We start from the raw sequence: 15,850 nt of genomic DNA, 5'->3' as shown, positions 1-15,850 counted from the left end.
CAGGGATTGTTAGTTCCTGGGGCATTCATTTGCAGCCACATCCTCTGGATGGATAGGCACTGACTAGGAAGCTGACCATTCTGGGTATCATTATGCCTGGATTTGTTATGATGTTTTTGACCTTTTTTTTTGGTTTCTCACTAAAGTTCTCAGTTTATTTTTTGTATCTCATATTCTGTGTACTAGCTTGCTAATGCTCTAGGCTTAAGCCCCTATTACACGATGTGCGTAAACCATACACCAATGCACCAGTGCCCCAAGTGTGCATATCTGTAACTACGGGCTGGTTCACGTAGACCTATTACACAATCCACACGGGATATATCTGGTGCACATGCACAGTAGGCGGTAATAACTGCGAAACAAAGGGGCTGTGTGACATATTGGAACGTCATTTGTTCAAATTATTTATGTGAGCTCAAGGTCCCTAGTTAATAGAAATAGTTTCGTATCGTTAGTTATTAAGTAATTATTATTCTATTATGTAGGTTACTACTGTTCTGAATTTCAGACTCAACAGTTAGTTTTATATTACGACACTTGGTTACACAGGTACATGTATATCTAAATTTACATTTTGCACATGGAGGACCAATTTGTTTTTGGAGCTATTGCCCCAGCAGTGGCAGTACATCTTTGGATTAGGGTAGAACGACGACGAAAGCGAAAAGCCAGACATTGTTGAGTTCGATCCTGGCTGAAAAGAAGGAACGAAGGCATATTTCTTATGAAAGAACTGAGGCTGGAAGATCCGCAAGAACTTCAGAACTTCGTGAGGATGGACATAGCCTGTTTTGAAAAGCTGCTGTCTATAATAGAAGATGGAATTAGCAAGTGTGACACAGTCATGAGGGAACCTATCTCACGTTCCCAAAAGTAATCATACCAACCTAAATCATTGATAAAATACCAGTGCATGCCCTGATATGTTGCGGGCTGGTTGCAACATTATGTTTCCTGGTGATGAGGAATCTTTTGATAGTCCAGCTTTTAGCCACAAAATAGCACAGCTCACCATTTCAAAAGTAGTTGTGGGTTAATGCACCGCACTTTGCAGCAATTTTGAAGGACCAATACTTAAAGGTGCACTGGAGTTATTTTTCCAAGTTTGGAAAATGGAATGCAATGTGCTACTCAGAGTTTTGCAATCATCGTCTGTTGCACTGGGCGAAACTGAATGGTCTTTCTCGCCTAGCACTGCCAGTTTCTCTTTTTCTGGCTCGTTGAAATAAAGCAAGAGATGCAATCAAATCAAACCTGAACTTTTGTAAGCTAAGGCATTATGATACAAATTGAAAATCATCATGTCTAACCTCATCTCACCTAACATTATACGCATATTACTCATAAAAGATTGCCAACATAACGTATTATGATACAGCTGGTTGTACAGACACCTTCCCTCGCTGTATGCCTGCATTAAAACGCTTAACGCCTCTTTGCTCCACTTCCTTTCTGTAATACAAAGTAATCAAAAGAAAAAAATGCAGAAAGTCCCCAACACGAAAATTAAAATTAGCTACGAACCACTGACCAATAAGCAAATAACAAGCAGAGAGCATTGAGATATCCCTTCTGCATCTGCGCAAGTTATCGCTACCTAGTGCACGTGCACCAATTGATGCAGTTTAGAACTGCTGTCTATTCTGGTGCACGGATAATATGTCTGCTAATTTTTGTAGTTTCACCCGTTCTATTGCTAGATGTCTGTTGCGCTAGACCAATATGATTCACGGTGGGTTGTCGTGTAATACTCCCTTAAAGAAAATGTCCGTTGCTCAGCACCTTGTCCATATACTGAATAGTTATCTTTACTCCTGCCTTTGTTTGGATTACACCCAGACTTTCCAGTATCTTAAATTAATCTGTATTGAACTTGTACCCATTTATTTTATCTTCTTGTTCACTGCCTTTTTAGCCACTTTCTGATTTTATAGCAGCATAAACCTTCAAAAACTACTTCAGTTGCATGACAGATTAGATTGAAGTAATTTTGAAGAAAAAAGATAAGGAAAACATGTTAATCATCAGTGGGCAGTAGCAACTGATAGTAATTCAACAGAAAAATTGTATGCGATTTAATCTCGGAAGATGAGTGAATTATATGATACATTTAGAAAATTAAGGTGCACTCAGAAGTCTAAATGTGGATGGCATTACATGTGCAATTTGTGTGTTATGTAAGATTACTAAGTGTGTATTCATTTTTGTTGTATTAAAACACTCTTCTTACTCGTTACAGGATGTCACATTAAGGTTCACAAAGAGCATCTGGAGAAAAAGGAGGATGCCATTGCACCGTGTAAACTACATTATGATCCAAATTCTGCCAAAGAACTGTTAATACTGGCTTCCAATGTGGAAGACCAGAAACTTTGGATTCAACGACTTGGGAAGAAAATACAAAAATGTGGATACAAGGCCAATAGTGGAATTGATGGAGCCAAAATTTCACCAAGGTGATTAATCTACAAGCGTTAAGTACATACACAACATAGAGAGTGAAACTTGCAAGAAATTAAAATAATAAATTTGATTTTATAACAATTTTTGTGTGGCCGTTTTATGTAGCAAGTGTGTAAACATTAATTTTACAGCTCCAGAATGCCTTTTATTGTTACAATATAATATTTATTTATGTTTAGATGTATTTTTTCTTCATTTTAGAGACATTTTTGGTGGATTTACTAATTAACTTTCTGATATGCCAAAATCTGCTTTGCCTCTCATCTGGTCATAAGGTCGAGGTCACATTCCCACTACACTAACAAAAATTAATTTAGATTGTGAATAAGGAGGTGTGGAAACTACAAAACCAAAGGACTAGTTAATTTTTTTGTTATGCTCGATGACTGTTAAGTGGGTCTGCATCATCATATTTGGAAGGCATTGTGCACGTATGAGTGAATGATTCAGTCTTGGCAGGGAGATTTCATTTAATACAGTGTGCACTTTGAAAAAGGCTGTACCTGGTGGATGCCTAGGGACCTTCTACATTGGCACAAGGTTTGGAGGGTAATGACATGCCACAGTCTCTTAAAAGAATAACATTGCAACCAGCTATGACTTTCTGGCTAGGATAACGATTAATGACTACATGCTCACATAAAATGAGGTCTTCATGACAGGAAACATAATCCTTCACTGTCAATGGAGAAATCCAGAGTAACATAATCAGCAAAGAAAGTCTCCACCCCTGCCCCCACACTTCAGTTGGTCAAGACAGTGGACAGGAGCTGCAGAGGAGTGAGTTTTAAATTCCTATCCGACCATCCAGATGTAGGTTTTTCTTATTTGATATAGGCAAATGCTAGATGATTTCTCTGAAAAGGGTGTAGCCCATAGACAATGTGGGATACTGCAGATTTCAAAACATAATGTTTTTCAAGAGTTGTTACCCTGTGTGCAAATGCTTGAGAGCTGGGATCTTTCAGCATTTATAAACTGTTATTTTCATCAACCCGTAACCATAATGAAAATGGAATTGATAAGATATATCCTACTTGCAGTTCTTTCAAACAGAAGGACATTTCATCCACCTTTTGTATTGAACGTGTAAGTGAACTTCTAATGAAGTTGAGGAGTAGGGTTTACGAGTCTGGACAATTCTCTGTTGGGAAGAAAACTTTTTCTCTTTGAATGATATTGCTTGCAGTGAGTTCCTCATTGAGGAACTGAATAACAGAAAAAGAGAGACGCTGCCTCTTTTCATACAGGCCTGAAATGCTATTTTGTTGAAAGTGGCAAGTACTTGTCAGGAAGTCTCAAACTGAATGAAGATTCTCACCGCAGCAGTGTGTTGTTTATTAAAAGTTGCTTGAAGGTTGGAGAGTTTAGAAGCATTTCCTCTGAGGGCCAAACTTGTAACTTTAGGTAATGCTTTACCTTTGGATGTGGATGAATCTGTACAATTGGATGAGTGGAAACTCCTCTGAAGCTGCCCAGACAGTTGATAAATACTGGTCCTGTGTTTTTAATTTAAGGATTTCTTCAAACTTTTTAATATATCCCACTTTAATAAAACTTGTAAAAGCAATACTTTGTTTGTCTCATGGTATTGGTTTGATAGAAAGAGGATTTTCTCTTTCTGGTCAGATATTAACAAATGATAAGGTAAACATGAGTGAACAGTGTGGTTTAAATTCAATATTGAATATTTTATCTGACATGAAATTGTACAGCCATCAGGCACCCTTGCTTACTGTTATTGACAAACTTCTACTAGTGGCCAGAATTGCATACCAAATCTATAAAAGCTACATGGAAGAAAAAATTAAGCAAGAAGAGATGTTGAAGGAGACTGACGTAACGAGCATTGGGAAAAAGAACAGAAAGGTTGCTGCTGATCTGAATGAGTTGACAAAAACTTTGTTTCAGAAAAATAAGGAAAAGCTGCTGATCAACTGCTTGGAGTAGCCACCAAGTGCTTTGAAGAAGGAATTATACATAGGCATTATGGAGAAATTACTCTAGCCCAGTGTGTGCTAGTTGGAGTTAAAAGGATTAGAAGTGGAGAAACCAAAAATCAAATCAAGTGGCTACAATTGCAGAAGACATTAAACAGAAAACAAGTAAAATATCATCCTACTTTAAGAAAAAGTAAATTGTGTCTTTGTAATTGCCACAATCTCTGATATTGTGGTCGTATTAAGACTGCTGAATTTGATTTATAATTCGAGTTTTTATTTGATTTATAATTCCAGTATTACGATATGTAAAAGAACAATAAGAAATAAAATAAAATTGTGATGGAAACAATAGTCATACCCCATCAAAATGATTATTTGAAAAGTTGTTTTCATATTACCTGATTGCAAGTGGTCTAATATTTTTGTTGTGTGTACATTCCCCAATCAATTCTGGTTGAAGCTAGCAACTGTGATAATGATATGTTTGCAAATTAAAAACAGCTGTGGTTTCACTTTATTTATATACTGCTAACTCATTTCACCCTTTTTGGTCATCTTCAGAACAATAAGTATGTGTCTGCTGATGTGTGTCAATCAAACTGTGAAGCCAAAACATTCAAGTCCTAAGACTAAGCATAAAAGACCAAGCTCTGTGTATACAGTATGTGATCAAAAGTATCCAGACACCCCCAAAAAATACTTTTTTCATATTAGGTGCATTGTGCTGCCACCTACTACCAGGTACTTCATATCAGCGACCTCAGTAGTCATTAGACATCGTGAGAGAGCAGAATGGGGCACTCTGCGGAACTCTCAGACTTCAAACTGGGTCAGGTGATTGGGTGTCACTTGTATCATACATCTGTACGTGAGATTTCCACATTCCTAAACATCCCTAGGTACACTGTTTCTGATGTGATAGTGAAGTGGAAGCATGAAGGGGCGTGTGCAGCACAAAAGCGTACAGGCTGATCTCGTCTGTTGACTGACAGAGACCGCCGACAATTGAAGAGGGTTGTAATGTGTAACAGGCAGACATCTATCCAGACCTTCACACAGGAATTCCAAACTCCATCAGGATCCACTGCAAGTATTCTGACAGTTAGGCGGGAGGTGCGAAAATTAGTAGTGTTAGTGTCATGACTTTCCATGAGGCATCGGTGCTGGTATGACGACGTAGTGTTGAAACATAAGAAGCATCAGTATGTGTTAAAAGTGCAGGTAGTCAACATGCGTCTGGACAAGGTGAGCAGGGCGTTACTTATAAAGCCATTTGATAAAACAGCAGCAATAGTGCTGCTGCTCTTCATGTGTAACGATGCATTGAAGGAGTGTGGAGATGTACTCTTTTCGCACTGGCGTTGAAGAACACGAGTAGGAAGTTCAAATTAACTGGTGATTTGGGAATTGCTTCTAGGAGAAGCCAGTGGCCAATTGCACTACAAATCATTGGAGATGCTACTGTTGCCATGGGTAAAAATTCCAGATGCAATGTGCAATCTTTATGGAATGCACAAGTTGTGTCACAACAGCTGAACATTCCAAGGTCCACTGTTTGAAAAGTGCTGTGAAGAGTTGCAAAATGGCATCTGTAAAAACCTAGTGGATGCATGGTCATCACATTAAGCAACATTTGTAACCTGGAATGGAAATCTAGCATGCAATTAACAACTGTTTCCTTCTCATGTGGAAATTAAAATGTGTTTCTTTCAATAGCTTATTTGTTATTTTTCTCCCCATGTTCTTACAAATGTTTCCACAAAGTTTCATTGTCCTACAATCACTAATTTTTCATGAGGATCCTCTCAAGTAGCAAATGTTTGATTATAACTACTGCACATTTTCAGTAATAAATATGGCTTGCTTGAGCCTAATTATCATTAGTAGAAACATTGCATTGAGTTTGTTACTATCTCTTATGATGTAGTTTTGTTTCATAGTTTCATGTTTCACATCTCGTCTGTGCCTGTCATATTGAGTTTCAACATGCTGGTCAAGGCTGCAACTCAAATTGCAACATTTGGTGCCATGCACAGTATTTTTATATTTATTTGTGAGTCTTAGAAAAAGTTGTCATTAAGGAAATTAGGTATATTATTTAAATGTTTCATGTCCTTGTAGAAAGATTTAACAATGGCATATTTTAATCTGGCCTGAGACACATCCTATGCTGGTGTTTTAAATTTTTTCATGCATAAATTTTATAGAAAAACTACTTTGAAATAGTGACAAAGATTTATAATGAAAATATACATTTTGCACAACATCTCATCCTTCCATTCCAAGTCTTTTTATTTTACTTTTAAAATATTGTATCCTGAAATCATTAGTAAGCCTCACTGTTGTGCGTGGAAATGTATGTTGTTACATTGTTCATTTGCATCAGTTTTCAGTCATGCCCAGAATGAGTGTTGAGAGAGGGGTAAATAGAAAATGCAGGCATGCTCTATAGGGGATGCAGCAACCGTTGTAATAAATGAGCAGGAAAACTGTGACATGTCACCTATTATTTGATTTATTTGACTAATTTTGATCATCAGATGTGAGTATTTTGAGATGTTCAGTATGCTAGTGGTGACACATTAGAGGTTTAAAGCACTGCTAGGCACCATCATTAATACAAAGCTCTCCAGCATCGTTCTGTATGAAGAAGGAGGACAAGAGAACACCTAGAATAGTATCTGTGGAACAACGGCATTGGGTTCTCTTAACTAATGACTGCCAGATTTGTCTAATACCTGATGATCTTTGAAGAAAAGCCTTGTGATAGTCTAATGCTTTGATGACGTAAAGTGTGAATGTGGGTGTGGGTTGTACTGATTTATTTTCTCAAACCACATTCTACTTCTTTGAGATGACTGACTTGGGGTTTGCAGCCACTCTTCTTTACTGGGTAGCCGGCTGCTGGAAACACTCTTGACTTCTTCTCTGTTGGAACTTTCAACCCTCTTTCTACTAGTGAAATGAGTAGCTATACAAACTTTACATTTTGTCAATCAATGATGTATTTGACTTTCAAGCACAATAAAATTTCTCACTTTCAACATAATATGTAACTTCAGTAAGTCTCTCGTACAGACGTATGTTAGAAACAAATTGATTTACATTCGAAAGCAAGTCTGGTTTGACACCATGACTTTCAGAAAAGGATATTGAAAAGATGTCTTGCCTCTAACAAGACTGAGTCAAGAGTCTATATGAGTACATTTTCAACTGTTCTTGTTTCACATAACAGTAGTCAGTGACACAATAAGTACAAAGCTGCATATAGATTCCATGGTTCTTCCATACACACTCACTAACACGTCTGTGAATTGCCACATAGACGCACGCACGCGCGCGCACGCACGCACACACACACACACACACACACACACACACACACACACACACACACACACACACACACACATGTGACGCACAGTAGGTAGGATTTTTCCATCCCACACTAGTATCTAGAATATCGTGTGTTCGAGATGGTAGAGGGCTGAGTGGTTCTAGAATTTCCACAGAAATTCTCAAATCACTACATATCTCACCCCCCCCCCCCCCGTCCAGACCGAACACGCAATATTTTATAAATAATCATTATTCACATAATATCACTCATAACAACATTTCATATCTTAACAGGATACGTTTCTTACATATGTTTATATACATATCTTTCCTTTGAGTAACAATTCTCTGTCGTTTCTTGCACAATCTTTCGCTTATTTTTTCTCTACTCTTTTCTTATTTTACTTTGTTATTAAGACATGAGGATTTATTTGTTGTTTTAGTCAGCTTTACTAATACTTAGTAACTGTGAGCACTCTTTTTCTTTTCTTTAACTTTTTGTTTTAAATCGTAAACTTTAGGTGTTTAGGATACATGAGTAATCTTTTTTTTTCTATTCTTATCTTTTGTACTACCTTTTTCCTAGTATGTACTATTTTCATTATTTGTAGCTTGGAGGAACTCTGGGCGAAGTGAAAGTGTTCTTTTGACTTTCATTTACTTCATGAAACATAATACTGCTAGTTGTTCATAGAATTTACACTTTCCAGAATAATTCCTATAAAATTTGTGACGTTTGTCACGATACTGTCCCCTTCTCCTAGGATCAGCACCTATTCCTTACTTGTGGGTTGACCTTATGAGAGCACTTCCTCTTTCCATTCTGGCAGGTACGCCCCTTACAAAATATCGTCTGCCCTTTATACTTAGTGAATGCCGGGTACACCCCCCTTATCATTTCTTAGTAGGACTCACGGTTCATTATCTTAATATAAATTTCCATGTATACCATAATTATATTCTGGTAAAGCTATAAATCTATTTTAAACTTAGCATTCATTCTTTAATACATCATTCACTCCCTAGAGTCCTCCTCTACTTATCAACTTCTATAGTTTCAACAGATATTATGTCTGTATATACTACTTATGTTCCACTATCCTTCAATTCATCAGATTTTTATTGCACTGACGCTTAATGATCAACCTGACTAATTCTACTCCTTCTTTCGTTTTCTTTCTTTGCTCATGCCTCTCTCTTATTTATCCATTACTCATTACTACTTTATAGTTGTTAGTTACACATGTGCACCTTTTCTTATGTATATTCGATGTAGAACCATCATAACTCCCCATATATATGCACATAATTCCCTGTGTACACACCTTTTCCCCTACAACACCTGGTGGTTCTCACAGTGTGACAGGCTTTGTCTTATATAATTTAATGTTTGTGTAGACGTGTATATTTGTGTATATGTGGATGTGTGTTTGTGTAGTCTGATTCTTCAGCCTTCTTATCTAAAGATAAGATGTAGATTACTATTAACCATGGAAATAAGAAAGGACTTCAGCGATAGAAGTTTATGAATATGGAAAGAGGGAAAAGACAGACAGGTACTCAAGATGAGAAGTAAGAAAGGAAAAAACAGATGTGGTTGCTAGGATCGAAGAAGAGAAAGAAGATAGCCCCAAAGACAGGAAACCCTTCCCACCCCCTTTCCCCAGGATCCCTAACTCTCAGGTACTTGAGTGAGATGTCGGAGGAGGTTTGGTGTTAAATCGTCTCCTACAGAACGGACTTGTCCCTCCTTCACCCTTTGAGGTCCCCGAAGGAAACCCTAGCAATCCTATGGAAACGGCAAATTAAGAAGAATCAGGCACACTTGTTTGTGAGGATTGTTTGAAAGGTGTGATGTGTGTTCTGTGTTAGTCATGATTTATCTGTTCTTGTAAATCAAGCATTTAGCTACAATACCCACACCTTTCAAAATTTATACAAACCCTCCCATCTATATCACATCTCGTAAAACGTATAAAATACTCTATACAAAATAGAGAAGCTGTACACTTCTGTATAGCAATTGTTCACTTACCAGGTGTACCAGTATGAAATGAGCGTTAAGATACAAATGTGTCAATACGGAACATTTGTTGTGAACGAGCCTTAATTTTTTTTGTTTGGTTGGTATGACATCTGTCAAAGATATTTAGTATACATAAAGTCAAGAAACAAACATCATGATATGTTTTCATCGTGTTAACAATGTCGAATGTTTTACCATAAAGTGATGATTTGCAGAAAGCATTAATTTTTTGTTTTCATTTGAAAAAAAGTGCTGCAGAGTAGCATCGAATGCTTGTCGAGGCATATGGTGATCATGCTCTATCAGAAACAACATGCAAAAGATGGTTTCAACGGTTCAGAAATAATAATTTTGATGTAAGAAATGAAGAATGTGGAAGACCACCAAAAAAGTTCGAAGACGTCGAATTGCAAGCAATATTGGATGAAAATGATACTTTGAGTCAGAGGCAAATGGCAGCAATGCTAAATGTTGCTCAACAAACAATTTCTGACCGTTTGAAAACTATGGGAAAGATCCAAAAGTTTGGAAAATGGGTGCCACATGAATTGAATGAAAGACAGATGGAAAACTGAAAAACCATTTGTCAAATTTTGCTTCAAAGACATGAAAGAAAATCAGTTTTGCATCGAATTGTTACTGGCAATGAAAAATGGATTTATTTTAAGAATCCTAAATGGGAAAAATCATGGGTTAATCCGGGACAACCATCAACATGGTTGAAAAACCAGATCGATTTGGCAAGAAGACAATGCTCTGTGTTTGGTGGGATCAGAAAACTGTGGTGTATCATGAGCTTCTAAAACCCGGTGAAACTGTGAATACTAATCGCTACAGACAACAAATGGTCAATTTGAACTATGCATTGATCGAAAAAAAGTCCAGAATGGACCAGAAGACACGGCAAAGTATTTTTTTACACGACTATGCACCTGCACACAAAGCAAAACTGGTTCAGGATTCAATCGAAACACTTGGCTGGGAGCTGCTACCCCACCCACCGTATTCACCAGATTTGGCCCCTTCCAACTGCCATTTGTTTTCATCAATGGGACACGCATTGGCTGCGGAACACTTTGATTCCTACGAAGAAGTCATAAATTGGGTGTCTGATTGGTTTGCTTCAAAAGACGAACATTTCTATTGGCATAGTGTCCACAAATTGCCAGAAAGGTGGTCAATAGGTATAGAAAGCAGTGGTCAGTACTTTGAATAAAATGTTTTTCCTTTTCAATTCAAAATTAGTGTTTCATTTTCACAAAAAATCGCTCATTTCATACCGGTACACCTGGTAGTCACATCACATTATATTTTACACAAACATAATACTCTATTCAATTTATTTCATCTAGACATCACTTTTTTGTGATTCTCTTAAGTTGTTCTCTATTTTATGGTGATATTCAGTTTTTTTAAGCAGTAAGATTATAGGATAGTTTTTGATTTTAAAGGAATTTGGTGCAGGAAAACTATTTTGGTAGAAACACCGAAAACAACTCGGGATCTGACGCTCCTCACACTGCCCATTAACTCAGAATGTTAACATCCCTGGGGGATATACTATTTTACATCCTTTACAATGTATTTCCCCTTTTCTAATCCAGTTGTGGGATCTACTAAAAATAATGTCTTAGGGTGGACCACCGTTTATACCCAGTATGGTCCCTCATATTTTTGAAAAAGCTTATGAGTCTCTTCAGAGTCAACTGGGAAGATGTTGTTTTATAAGAACCAGGTCATCGACTTGGTACTGAGGTTCCACAGTCTTTTTGTTATACTTACTTACTCTTTGTAGCGCCTTTTCAATCAAATTTTTAGAAATTATTTCCTGATTTACTTTGTAATTGACACTAGGTTGTTCAGGCTAATTAAAATACTTAATTAAAGGTTCTCCTACAAAAGGTTTACCTATAACATCTAAAGGCCTCAACCCAGTCGATCAGTGGGGTAATTCATTTAGGATAAGTTCAAGTCCTTAATTTTCGTTGCCCACGAAGTATGTTTTTCATGGCAGTATGTACGACATAATTTCCCAATTTCCTTCATTACCCATTCACATGGATTTGATGACTGATTATAATTGGATATTAACACTTGGCGAATACTTTCTCCTGCTAGGAATTCTCTAAATTCGTTGCTCACAAATTGTGGTCCGTTACCTGTAAGAAACCATTTTGGTTTACCTCCTTCTAGAAAGTATTGTTGTAAACAGTGTATAACTGTCTGCATTTTTCCTCTCGTAATAGGATATAGTTTAACATATTTTGACCAGCATTCTATGATAACCAAAATATATGTTACTCCTCCCTTTCCTTGTGGAATTGGTCCAAAGAAATCTGCTGCTGTAAGGTTGTGTAATGACTTAGGGATAATAGGATACATTCTGTATTTCACCTGAGTATTAATCTTTTTTACTTTCTGGCAAGTTTCACTGGTTTTAATCAAAGGTGCTATTTTATGCCATAGTTTCTTGAAATAATAAAATTTATTCATATGAGATATGCATTTTTTGATTCTGAATTGTCCATACCCTGTGTGAACACACTATATAAGTTCGTCTTCTGTTACCTTTGGAATACATAAACGCCAATGCTGTGATGTTACACTGTCGCTCAAAAACAAGTTATGATCTACAATTTTCCATTTTCCCAATTAATTAGAAGGTAACGAGTTCTAGATACATGTAGAAAATATTTCTGTGAAATAAGGGTCATAATGGATATCCTCTGTTATTCTTTGAACCATCTCTTTTACCCTGTTGTTCGGATATTCTGCTGACATAAAATAAATCGCAAAAATAACGCTGGGCCCTTCTGTACCTTTCGAGTCTTCCATTCCTATGGGTAGCCTCGATAATGCATCAGGTACTATATTTTCGGAACCTTTTACATATCGTATCTTGATATCGTATTCCTTTAGGAAAAGCATCCAGTGCATCAACCTACTGTGTAGTAATCGAGTGCTCATCAGAAAGGATAAAGCTTGATGATCTGTATAAATATGGATTTCTAATCCCCATACTGGTGTTTGATACTTTTGAATACTCCACACAATTTCCAATAGTTCTTTTTCGGTAGCTGTGTAATTTAGTTCATGCTTATTTAGACTACAGCTAGCGAAAGCTATGGTTCTGTGTTCTACATTACTCGGATCCCATTCTCCTTGGAGAAGTTCAGCAGCCATACCGTAATCAGATGCACCTGTCGAAATTTTAAATGGTTCGCCCATAACTGGATGATGTAATAAGGGTGCCTCAACAAGCACTCTTTTAACATTTTCAAATGCATCATTTGCACCTTGAGCCAAAGTCCACGGTACTCCCTTTTTTAATAAACATAAAATTCTCGGTTCGTTAACTCCTGCCCTCGTACATACTGTTGATAGTGTCTGGCCATCCTTATAAATCCTTTTAATTGTCTTACATTTCTGGGATGCAAACATTTTTTGATAGCTTTTATGCAATCAGGGTCTGGCCTGATTCCCTCTACCCCTACAATATGCCCTAAGAACTTAAGTTCTTGGCATGCAAAAAACGATTTTGACAGCTTCACCATAATACCTTTCCCTTTAAATTTTTTTTTAAAGTCCTCCCAAGAGGAAAAATTCTGAATATTTATTGTACCCCATTCTGAGGCTTCCCCTAGAAGGTACTGCACAGCAAATTTGATCTTCTTAGAATCTTTCCAATTTTTTGGTAATGCTTGGTTAAACCTTTTTAAGAAATGGGTCTGATGTACATCTCTGTCCAGCTTAAATTTAGGGAATTGTCTAGATAACCCTGAATTAGCTCCCCATTGTAAATCAGTCACAGCTTCACTAGTTAATACAATGTTAGGTGAAGATACCCTTTTTTCTACTTTATCTTGGATTAGCTTAATCTCTCTTGACAGGTTGTCCATACCCTTCGTGGTATCATTAAGTTCAGAAGAAGGAATAGGCGATACAGTCCCGGATGTTATTCTCTCGGTAACTTTTCGATCTATAATTTCCCCAAATTGTTCCTCCAAACTAATTACATTTATAATGTCAGAGTTAGCTATTTTCTCTTTGAAATTTCTTTCTACATTATCTACTTGTGTATTGACACCTGTAATTTGCGATTGAATGACTGGCATTAACTCATTCTGCTTATCTACTCTCTCTTGCAAAGTATGCAACCCATGCCTTACATCATTATACTTAATACTGTACACTTTTTCAAAGGATCCTAACTTTTCAATAAGTTCAGATTCTACACTATTACATTGTTCTCAATGTTAAGTTCTAACCTTTTTGACAAATCCTGAAAGATGATATTCTGTTTCTGACTAAGGTCAGTAAACATTTGATTTTTGTGAGTAGTTGAATAGTCAAAGAGTTTGTGAACTAATTCTTTAGATCTACTTTTAAATTATCTACTTTAGTACTTACAGCGCCAAACTCAGTCTTCAAAGCGCCCATATCTTTGCGCAGATTATTAAATTCTTTGCTTTGAGAGTCGACCTATGCACTTTAACTTAAATTTGTTTTTTATATATTCAGAGTTTCCCTCTGAGCATTTAAAGCTTCACTCTGGGTATTTAATTGAGAATTTACTAAGCCTAGTTCTTTACTTAGAGTCGCACTTTGAACTTTGATTAAATTTACCAACTCAGTCCAGTTCTTTGCTAACTGTCATGGCCACAGCTGGGTCTTGAGTTTCCCTGACCTGTTGTATATTTTCCATACTCTTGTATGCTGCTTTAGCTCTTGTAAGCATTTAAAATAACTTTAAATATGATAACTACACAAATAAAGTTCATTAAGCAGTATCTTGTACCACTTCGTACTAAAGTAATGAAGTTTTGTTTCACGCTCACCCAGCATAGAATTCTCGTTGCATAGGTGAGCAGATGTGGAGGCAGGTCAGCACCGGTCCAATAGCAGCTGGTGCCGAAGGCATGTTGGTTTCAGCATCTGCGTCCCCACGACGTGTGAGAGAGCAGTATACTCTCTCCACACTATATCTTCTTGGGCGAAGCGTTCTATGCATATTTCTTTTTAGACAAATATGTCGAAATCTTCTGTGCTGTTTTATCTTCGCGAATTTTCACTGTTTTTTCACTATGTATTTGCTCCATTAGATACTTGGAACATATTCCAATAATTCAGAGTAAATCCCTTGTCATATTATGTTTTGTTGCTTCTTTTCTCATTTTTGACAGAAAATTCATGTTTTTCCAGTCCTTTCACACAGGTCACCATGTTCTAACGTTTTGACGACTTAAATTGTGGGTCTGGGTCTGGGTTATACTGATTTATTTCCCCAAACCACATTCCATTTCTTTAAGAGATGACTTACTTGGGGTTTACAGCCACTCTTCTTTACTGGATAGCCAGCTGCTGGAAACTCTCTTGACTTCTTCTCCGTTGAATAATGCTAGGTACAGGAACTTTCAAGCCTCTTTCTACTAGTGAAATAAGTAGCCATACAAACTTTAGGTTTTGTCAATCAACGATGTATTTGACTTTCAAGCACAATAAAAATTCTCACTTTCAACATAATATGTAACTTCAGTTAGTCTCTCGTACAGTCATATGTTAGAAACAAATTGATTTACATTCGAAAGAAAGTCTGGTTCGACATCATGACTTTCAGAAAATGAGATTGAAAAAACATCTTGCCTCTAACAAAGCTGAGTCAAGAGTCTATATGAGTACTTTTTCTACTGTTCTTGTTTCACATAACAATAGTCAGTGACACAATAAGCACGAAGCTGCATATAGATTCCATGGTTCTTCCATACACACTCACTAACAAAATTATGGATTGCCCGACAGGTACTTGTCGGTGCCATTCGACCGCCACATCTACCTTCTTCCCGCGACTGATTTTAAAAACACACACACACACACACACACACACACACACACACACACACACACACACACACACACACAAACACAAACATGTGATGCACAGTAGGTAGGATTTTTCCATCCCACACTTGTATCTAGAATATCGTGTGTTCGAAATGGTAGAAGGCTGAGTGGTTCTAGAATTTACACAGAAATTCTCGAATAACTAAAATAGTTGTAGAAGATTGTTGAGGCACCA

The 15,850-nt window shown here is 37.0% G+C and overlaps 1 protein-coding gene across 1 annotated transcript in view; it reads left to right on the top strand.

Annotated features, from left to right (window-relative positions):
* Positions 1–15,850, top strand: part of LOC124797955 (rho-associated protein kinase 2) — a 208,618-nt gene that overhangs the window by 190,735 nt on the left and 2,033 nt on the right. Inside the window, exon 27 of the mRNA XM_047261112.1 lies at positions 2,243–2,459. Within this exon, the coding sequence (XP_047117068.1) occupies positions 2,243–2,459 (217 nt within the window). The remainder of the gene's footprint in view (positions 1–2,242; positions 2,460–15,850) is intronic.

This window comes from Schistocerca piceifrons, chromosome 5 (assembly GCF_021461385.2).
Source record: "Schistocerca piceifrons isolate TAMUIC-IGC-003096 chromosome 5, iqSchPice1.1, whole genome shotgun sequence".
Classification (NCBI taxonomy): Eukaryota; Metazoa; Arthropoda; class Insecta; order Orthoptera; family Acrididae; genus Schistocerca; species Schistocerca piceifrons.
Note: the sequence above shows the minus strand (reverse complement) of the source record. Positions and strands in the feature narration are given on the sequence as shown.